Below are 10085 nucleotides of genomic sequence, written 5' to 3'. Positions count from 1 at the left end.
GCAGGTAGAGTTGTTGGGTAGAAAAGACTTTGTATGTCTCGTCCGCCACAAAATCTCCTCATTCTGCATGCACAGTGCAAGGGACATGCTCGGTATCGCTAAGATGGCATGAGTTTGAAGCAAGCGACAGGAGAATGAAACTCCAGCTCGTATGCACAGTAGTCACATTACCACTCAATGGCTAAAGAAAGAAAAAAAAAACATTGTGGAGAAGTAAAAGGGACCATGGACCTTGCCTCACTGGAGGAGGCCAAACTAAGTGGTAAGATTGCCATAAAGTGCAAGTGTACCTTGCATACTTGCACATGATGGGTCCCAATAATAATGCCACAGCAAATAGATGATGTGAAAAGGCAATGGAGATTGAATGAGACTGCAAGCACAGATTAAGAGAAGGATTCAAAAAACTATTAAAAACATGATGTTCAAAACTGAATGATTCTAAATCATTGGAGTCAATGGGCGAATGTATGATGGTATCAGGTTGTTTTTAGTGATTTTAAGAGCCTTTAATAACTACCAAGTGTTCTTTTGTTTGTGGTTTATCTAGTTTGGTGTTTTAGGCATGAGTTTTGCATTCATTGGTGAGTTGGATTTGGGGAATTTCGCATGTTCACTGTTCATCCAAAAGGCAAACTTATGGAAAATGTTTGGCCAAGTAATAAAAGCAAATCCCATAATGCTTTGCCTGACCGGTGAACTCTTGTCAGGTGACAAAATTGTGGCTAATAATAGGGCTCTGGAAATGTGCCAGCACCCTCCCTTTAAAATTCAGCAGCTCTCCCAGTATCCTGTTCTCTGTGTGTGTTGGATTTAGTGAGGGAGAGACAGTTTGTGCTACTTGTGCAGTGTTTTACAGTAGTGTAACATGCCCCCCCTAAATAAACAAAAAAACAAAACACACACACCACGGCATTCTATGTTCTCTAGGAGCCCAGTGGAGGCATGTGTAGTGCCCTCTGGGTATCTCCTCTATAGCCATGGTTCTCAACTGGTGGGTCGCAACCCAAAAGTGGGTTGTAACCCTGTGTTCAGTGGGTTGCCGCGTGCCTTCCCCTGCCTAGGTAAGAGGCTCCCCTGTGCTTTGAGGGAGCTCCATCAATACATGCATTGCTTACAGCTCCCGCGGGTGCCCTGTAGAGGTGCCTGGACCAGAGCGACGTCGCATTCTGGTTCCTGACACCTCTACAGGGTGTGCAGTGCACGTATGGATGGAGCTCTGTCACAGCACAGCAGCCCACACTGGACCCCAGGCTGAGGATCCACTCCAGTTCTCATAAGGTAGGGAGACTGGGTGGACCTTAAACATTTTTTTTTTTTAAATTACAATTTATTTTGGGGTGTGTATGTATGTGTGGGAATGTCTGAGTGTGTGAGATTGTGACTGTGGTTGTGTGTGTGTCTGTCATTGTTTTTGAGTGCCCATTCACTCTAGTACAGTGCGCTAATTGAACAGTCTCGTGCTATTAACGCACTGTACCACGCAAACACACCTACCATGTGTTCTGGTGTAGGAGGTGCATTGAATGCATTTGAATGCCACCCTAAACGCACCTCCATCACGCAGTTTGATCGCACCAGAATGCACGGTACCACAATGTCAGTGCGGTGCGACTTGGGTCGCGACTTAATGACCAAGGACAAATGTGGGTCCTGAAGTTACAGATGTTGAAAACCACTGCTCTATAGAAATATGTAGAGAACACTAAGATTGAGGGCAAAAAGCAGCCCAACCTCTCAGCCAAACTCAACATTTGTCATAACTGTACTGAGGATGGTGAACATCTCCCCACCAGGCTCCAAAAGCAGGGGTGATCTAATGGACATGCTGGCCTTGCCTACTCCATCAAAAGCAGCGATCTTGTGTGATTGGAGCTGATCTTACGAAAAAAATAGTCACTGCTTATGCATATGTGTTTAATACCTTTAGTTTCCCAGGCATGCGACTCAACAGCTTCTCAGCATATTCATGGATTGGAGAATGTAAGTAAATATTGGTTGTGTGCCAGAGACGGTCCATCTGTCTCTTAACTGTTTCTGTAACTTTCCTAAAAATAAGAAAGAACAGTAACATTTGTAGCTGTAGTGTAGCTAGTCATATACCCTTATAACTACCACAATCCCATTCCTGCATGGTTCCAAGCCCTAGGAAAGGCAGAGGACAACAAACTGATGATGCTGGCCAGAGAGTAACTGCTGAGGTCTGATGTGGACCAAAAAGAACTCAGTGGTCATCTGTTTCTGAAAAACGTATTGATTGGTTTATCCAATTCTACTAAGATTGGCTCTAAAGCAGTGCTTCTCACACTGTGGTCTTCAAACAAGTGTTGTGAAGTTTCTAGTCATCTGTCCTTCTCTTCTGAAGGTAGTGATGTCTCTGCCAGTGGTGATCATTGCTTGGATTAAGAACATTGTTTACTTCTATGACTTTCCCCAGCCCTGACAAAACTGAGCATAACTAACACTAGGGAGGAACCTAGTGCAATGGGTCTGGTTTACTAAGGGTGATATGAGGTATAGTGAGGTGAAATTACATGAGCCTGGCCCAAATTGACTATAGTATGAAGTGAAGTCAATATGCATTTATATCAAACGTCCAATCATTTTAAAGAAAAAAGCTATTTTTTTCAAATTCTGCACATAGTTACATAGTATTTGGGGTTGAATAAAGACATAAGTCCATCAAGTCCAACCTATAAAGGTCCACGCTCAACTCATTCTTAGGAATACTTGTACCCCTGAATATTATGGTCCCTCAGGAAATCGTCCAAAAGTTTCTTGAACAATTCCACACTCTTAGCTGAAATCACTGCCGGTGGCAGTGAGTTCCAAACCCTAACCGCTCTTACTGTGAAGAACCCCCTTTGCCCCTTGTGCTGGAATTTTTTCTCCACCAATTTTAGGTTGTGGCCTCTAGTCTTTGTAATGGAGTTAAACTTAAAGAGTTTGTTGCCAATGTTGCTGTCACCATTGAACACCTTGTACATGCATCTTGACCCTTTTTTGAATATTGGAACTACCGTAGCCCTTCGCCAATCACATGGGACTCTACCAGTCATTAGGGAGTCCTTAAAAATGAGGAATAATGATCTTGTTATAACCTGGCTTAGTTCCTTAAGTACCTTGGGGTGCAGGTTATGTGGTCCCACTGCTTTATTTGCATTGAGCAGTTTAAGTCTTTGTTGTATCCCGGTTTCCGTCAACCACTGGGGTATATTTTGTGTTGAACTGGGAGTTTTATCATGTGTGTCAAACCCGTTTCCCCCCTGAGTGTATACTGAGGAGAAAAAAGTGTTCAGTGCCTCGGCCCTCTCCTTGTCATTTGTGACCAACTTCCCGTTTTCGCCCTTTAATGGGCCTATCTGCTCCTTTCTCACCTTTTTACTGTTAATATATTGGTAGAATTTTTTTTTTTTTTTTTACTAACTGTGGTGATATGCACATGATTGGATGTTTGAATGAACACTTCATCTCACTTTAAACGTCAGTAAAACAGGCTCAGATTAATTTAAATTCAGCCTACTTCACCACATTTGACAGAAAATCAGGTCCTACCTGTCTACAGAAAGGATAGATGAGGAACAGTTTTGAGTGTGGCAGGGTGGTCTGACATGGAGTGAAGAAAGACAAAAACAACGTGAAGGAAAATAGTGAGAACATCACATCTACCTGTAGGTGATGAGTTTTAAAGGGTAAGACTTGGACATACCATAGTCATAGGTGGCCCACTATGCTCTGGGACTTGGTTTAAAGTGTACAATGGGCTAGAGAACTTTGAGAACCACTGATCTAGAGAAATATATGATGCATTCTTGCCCAGATGCACAATGAAAAACCTGTGGAATCTGGCTAGAATGGATCATAAAACTAAAAATTAATGGTTATAGTGAAAGTCCAGCCAAAATTCCCCTGCAGCTTCCCAGACACCGAGGACTACGACTGTTATGCGAGGAATGTAAGTGGCAAGTGCTGCTGCCCTCTGTAACGCTGAGCCAGTCACAGAGAGATCTTTGTGATCCCTCCATCGGCTCAGTCACTAAAAAAACGGCGCCCGCTGTTCCACTGTTGTTGTTTCGGTGTTGCACTCTTGGCACACCCTGTGCGCATGTCTATAGTTTTAGGCACCATGGTTTCAGTACATTTATGCATTGTCACAGAACTTGTATACCTTGGTACAGAAATACTGACCCAATAAGGTCAGAGGATTAAGTTACAGTTAGGCTTTTTAGCATAAATACTAATGTTGAGGGCACTGATATGGGTTACATTTTAGGTTATGCATTTACTGTATGCTATGTTAGGTATTAGGTTAAAGACTGGGGGTCATGGCTGAGTGCTAGGCCAGGTTATAAGTAGTTGATGTTCAAGGGTAGGTTAAATATTAAATGACACTAAACTCAGGAGTCAAATCTTAAAAATACATTCAAGTACATTAACTATTAACAAAAATGTATCTTATTTGTGTATCACTCGGCTGTAGATCCTCAAATCATCTCTGAATTGGTGCTGACACTGTCCTTCCTTCTGGAGTGTGACTACTTTTGTTCCCCATGGTCCCCGTGTGTGTTGTACTAGAATCTCAATACAAATTAGTAAACTAAACAAAAGATTGTAGTCTATAACAGGAGCGTGCTTGGAGCGGTGGCTACTTTACAACACACACAGGGACCATGGGGAACAGCAGTAGCCCCCTCCAGAAGGAAGGACAGAGTCAGCACCAATTCAGAGACGATTTGAGGATCTACAGCCGAGTGATACACAAATAAGATACATTTTTGTTAATAGTTGGGGTACTTGAATGCATCTTTAAGAATTAACTCCTGAGCTTAGTGTCACTTTAACTTTATAAAAGGGAGAGGTTATACAACAACACAGTGTTTTTATAGGGTATAATACCTGTAGGCCCACTCTGTAACTATTTAGTGCGTGCGCTGTCTTTGCTTGAAAACAGTCACTGTCTGCCCCTACACTTGACTCTTTTACGTTAAGAATACTTTCTTTACCCTTGCCCTCCCAACGCCAATGAATACTAGACAAAATAACTTTATTGGAAGGGCAAGGCCACTGCTTTATTGACGTAATAGTTTACATTAACTTGTACCAGTCACAGATAAACCGTGAGCACCCAAACATCATATCTTATAACACAATGCAGAAAATCTGTCTTTACCATCTGTTCAAGACAAATGTCCAACCATCAAAGAATTTCAACAAAGTTATCGTGGTAACGATTAAACTGGCAAGGTAAAAACATGCCAACAAACCTGTGACAATACAACAAATAAAAATTAGGGGAGGGTGGGTGGGGATGTTTGGCTTGCTGGTCGACTACCAAGAGGCCAGCAAGCCCACTTCGTCCCACGTTTAACAATTTGCTTGTCTCTGCCTTTGTAAGCTACCCCAATTAATAATGGATTACACCCTTTTACAGGAGGGATCTATTTTACTTACCATGTCAGTACTGCATGATTCCAGCGGTCAAGGCTTCCTCTCCTGACAGGTCAACGGATCTGCCATTCCCCTCCCCTTTAATTTCCATTGCTGGGTCCTTACTCATGGAGAACACAGCTATCCATTGGAGTATGGATTCAGCTCTTTACTACAAAATAAATGATGGTGTGTAAATGTATTAGGAATAGGTTATAGCTGGGGGGTTTGGGGAGCTGAGAGGAATGTCTGTGGGAACCCTGAGACCTCAGGACCTGCATCTGCTCAGGACAGACACATCCGTACGATATACAAATTCACTCTATAGATTAATCTCCCTTAAAGAATAGAGTAAATTGGGTCACAGAGGTATGTCTAGGTTTAGCAATTAAAAAGCTTTTTGAGTTTGTTGCATTACCTATTATAACCGGTAAAGCAAACCTTTTGCAGAACGCAGAATATATTGTATCTGAGCCATGTTAAAGCTTACATTTTTAGTGTCTGCATGACAGACATGTATTTGTAAGGCAGACATACCAAGAATGACCTGGGCTTGACCAGTGTTAGGTTTTATAGTGACATATACGTACGGGTGGCAATGTCCAACACTGACAGTAACAATCCCTCCAAAGAGATCCAGGTAACGCTTCCCCTCATGATCGAACAGCCATTGCATGTGTCCCTGGTGCGCCAGGATGGGCTTCTTGTAATAGGTCGACAATGCAGATAAGTTTTTCTTGCGGATGCTTAAGATTTCTTCATATGGAATACCCTACATGGAAAATAATACATTAAAGCCAAAGCTGATTTGTTTCATCATGCCAGTCTTGTACCTGTGGCAGTATGGTACTGTGGCCCAGTCCCAAGCTTCATCCCCAGCAAGCACACTTCATTTTACGGCTCATTCACACCACAATGCACATAAAAACACACATAAACATTCTTGCCATGTATATAACTGGAAGGATTCTTTCCAGAATCACCAGAATCGTTGCTTGCATAGGACTAAAATTCCCCATGATAATGCTGATTGGCCCAGTGGTGAACAGAAGACTGAGGCTAGGTTCACGCCTAGGCAATTCAGATGCTGAGCTGTTTTCGCGCGATTGTCGCACTTTTTCTATCGTGCGACTGTTCATTGTTCTTTGTAAACCACGTGGTTGTCGCTCTGTTTTCAATGCATAGAGATGTCTATGGGACCCAAACCGTGCGACAACCACCCGAAAAGAGCTCCTGCACCTTTCGGTCGCACGACAAACCTCAAAGGTGTGAACAGCCTTCATTGACTTCATTGCGAATCTGTGTTTTGCGCGATATCGCGCAACTCAAACAGCACGATAAATCGCCTAGGTGTGCACTGGCCTTGATGGAACGGTAAGTATATGCTGTGGAGGGGGGAAGGTAGATTAGGGCAAACCTGTTGCTCTCAATGGCCAAAGGAGAGGTGGAACTGAACTGAAAAAGTAAAGGTTTGTTATAGAAAACATCTAGAAGTAATTGTGTATCATTTGTATTTCCTTCTAAAAAATAGCAGTGCTCTTCCTGGCATGTGAGAGTGCCTAGGCACTCCTGTGCTCACAGCCTCATAGCTATACATCTGCAGTGTGAGTATATCTAAGGAACTGCTGTCTCTGACTGGTAGTCTCACAAGATTTGGAGTTTCAGATGATGTCACTGCTGTGCTGCTCACTGTTCTCCTTGCTGGAGGCTCTGATATAAGGAAGCAAAGCCCTGCCTCTACCAAGATGGCTGCCTCCACACAGACACACAATAGAGAATAAGGCATGGTAAGTCAGTAATGTGGAAAGGTCAGCTGCAAGGAGACCACAGGCAGTACTTGTGACTAGTGCCTTGCCCTCTGCCTGCTTTTTTGGGCAAAGTTTTCAGAGTTCAGTTCCTCTTCAAAGCTGAACCTCAGGCAGATATAAAACATACAATTCATGCAGCTATGTTTTCCTGAATACATTAGTAAGTGTATTTTTTTATGTGGGCAAATTCAGCATCTAGATTTGATTTGGTGTCAGCCTCCCGCTATCTTAATTAGGGATAGTGCATCCCTAATTAAGATAGCAGGAGGCTGACACCAAATTAAATCTAAATGCTGAAGGTATCGGAGCATTTGGGCTCGTACTCGCCCAAATACTCGGTGTCAGTGCGATACCGAGTATTTGGGCGAGTACGAGTACAAATGCTCCGATATCTTCCCCAATACAGAAACTTCCGGTTAGAAGGAGATTTCCTCTGACCGGCAGTGCCACGAGGGAACATGGAGCCAGCTTTTCAGCTAATCAGGTAGCCGGGCGGTGGTTAAAGGAGAACTATGACTTAAGGGCAAATAAAAATACCCCTTACCTTGATTGTAGTAGCATCGTTCCTTTTTTCTAAAGTCGCAGCACATCACAGATAAAACCCTCAAAACCTGTAGTAAATGGCCGTCTTCAACCCTGCTCCAAGCTCCTTTCCTCTTAGGGGGCGTTAACATTTGATCCAGCCCGCCCACGGCTTTTTTTTCAAATGATCTCATTGCTGTGGCCGCGCTTCCTCTCATCGTGCACAGCTGTGTTTTGTCAGCTCGTGCACGCTGGCATTTGTGAGCGGGAGGCGGAGTCTGAAGTGAGAAGGCAGCAGCAAGAGACGGACTCAGCCTCCCTGCACATTCAGTGCTCTTTCCCCTCTCTCATCAGCGATCCCCAGTAATTAGGATGTCAGCATAACACAGGGGGAGAGAGAGAGGATAAAGAGCCATCCCTCTCTCCATCATTTACCAGAAATGGGCAAGTCCATATATGGTGAATGATGTCACTGGGTATCCCTGCAGACTGGCAAGCATCCGATCAGCAGGGATCCCCAGTGACATCATTCATCATATATGGACTTGCCCATATGTGGTAAATGATGAAGAGAGAGAGAAGGCTCCTTCCCCTCTCTCTCTCTCCCTGCCCTGTGTGACGCTGACATCCTCAATTCACTGGGGATCGCTGATGAGAGAGGGGAAGGAGCCCTCTCTCTCTCTTCAGCATTTACTACAAATGGGAAAGTCCATATATGGTAAATGGTGTCACTGGGGATCCCTGCAGACTGGCAAGCATCCGATCTGCAGGGATCTCCAGTGACATAATTTACCATATATGGACGTTCCCATTTGTAGTAAATGCTGAAGAGAGAGAGAGGGCTCCTTCCCCTCTGTCATCAACGATCTACGATCTTTTTATTATGTCAGTGTCACACAGGACAGGGAGAGAGAGAGAGGGGGGAAGGAGCCCGGCTGGCACACGGGGACGTGCAGGTAAGGAGAGAGCTGCTGCGCATGTCCATATATTCGTGGACGTGCAGCAGCTCTCAAGAATCACTGTCAGTGTCACAGTGAGGAAGATCAGTGGGGAGGATCCCTTCAGACACGTCGGGATGTCTCCTCATTGCGGCGCTTAGCCCCGCCCACCACCTTAAATAAGGGTTTACAGCCTTACTGTGCATTTTGGTTAATTAGAGTAAATTACATAATTTACTTATTTAGCCTAAGGAATGCATTAATCAAGAAAAGATAGAACCCCATAGTTCTCCTTTAATGACTCACAGCCCGGCTTCCTTTTTGGCTGGGAAGACGTCTCCATGCTGTTTGGCCGTCTCCATGCTGTTTGGCCGGCTCAATCCGTATTGGCCTGGAAGCCAGCTTCCCAGCCAATCAGCATAGAGCCAGCCAAACAGTATGGAGCCGGCTTCCCGGCCAATCAGGAAGCCTAACGGCGGGTAATGACTCACCTACTGGCTTCCTGATTGGCCAATGAACACGGAGCCGGCCAAACAGCTGTTTTCTTGGAATTCAGCTTTAAATGCACTTTTACAGGATGTGTAGAGGAGAGTGAGTGTCCTGGTGTTTGATGAAGGTAAGCTGTCACTGTTTTCTATGACTGTATTATATTTTCTAGTTTCTGTTATCTGTATTTTTTAGTATAAGCTTAAAAACAGAAGTATACAATACTCAGAGCATTCCTGTATAGAGCTATAAATAACCATATCAACCACATCAAGAACCATCCAGTTGGAGTCTGGTACACACCTGAGAAAACTGGCTGCACATATGCAGAGTTCAAAGGTCTTTTCAGGGCAAGCTCATACTATAGTAGTTTATAATCTCTCTCTCTCTCTCTCTGCAGCTCAAGAGAATCTGTCACTTTGCACATTGGGTCAGTTCTCTTGATAGGGATTCTACTCGCCCACCCACTTATGCTTACCTTTGATTCCCTCCCTTGATCATTTCCTACTTTTACCTGCCTGGAAAGTATAACATAAACTAGGTGGCCACTCTATTTATCACCCCTTTTAACTATAACCCCAAATGGGTTTGTGTTGTTATTACATGTAGCAAACAGACTTTCAACTAGATCTCAAAGTCATCAGATCAAAGTCTGGAGAAGGACCTGTCTCAGTCAGTTTATGTTGTCTGTATCAACCAATCAGAATCGTCATTCACTATTTGGACCCGGGTGTCTATAGTGCAGCAGCTGTAAAATCATCTAATAGTTTCTTTAGATCATCCATAAGCGCAGACTTGACAACATTTTTAGCAATCAGAATCGCTGTCTCTAGTATAATAAAATGAAAGGAGAACATTTATTTGTTGCTATAAGGGACGCAAACTGCCTGCAGGGCCGAAACTA

General features: G+C 43.7%; 1 protein-coding gene across 1 annotated transcript in view; it reads right to left on the bottom strand.

Annotated features, from left to right (window-relative positions):
• The window catches only part of AGXT2 (alanine--glyoxylate aminotransferase 2), a 43921-nt gene that overhangs the window by 23068 nt on the left and 10768 nt on the right, over positions 1-10085 (bottom strand). The window contains exons 3-4 of the mRNA XM_018563473.1: positions 6018-6199; positions 1925-2048 (exon numbers count right to left, since the gene is read on the bottom strand). Of these exons, the coding sequence (XP_018418975.1) occupies positions 1925-2048; positions 6018-6199 (306 nt within the window). The remainder of the gene's footprint in view (positions 1-1924; positions 2049-6017; positions 6200-10085) is intronic.

This window comes from Nanorana parkeri, unplaced genomic scaffold, assembly GCF_000935625.1.
Source record: "Nanorana parkeri isolate BGI_ZX_2015 unplaced genomic scaffold, ASM93562v1 scaffold666, whole genome shotgun sequence".
NCBI classification, from domain to species: Eukaryota; Metazoa; Chordata; class Amphibia; order Anura; family Dicroglossidae; genus Nanorana; species Nanorana parkeri.
This window is presented reverse-complemented; position numbering and strand designations above follow the sequence as displayed.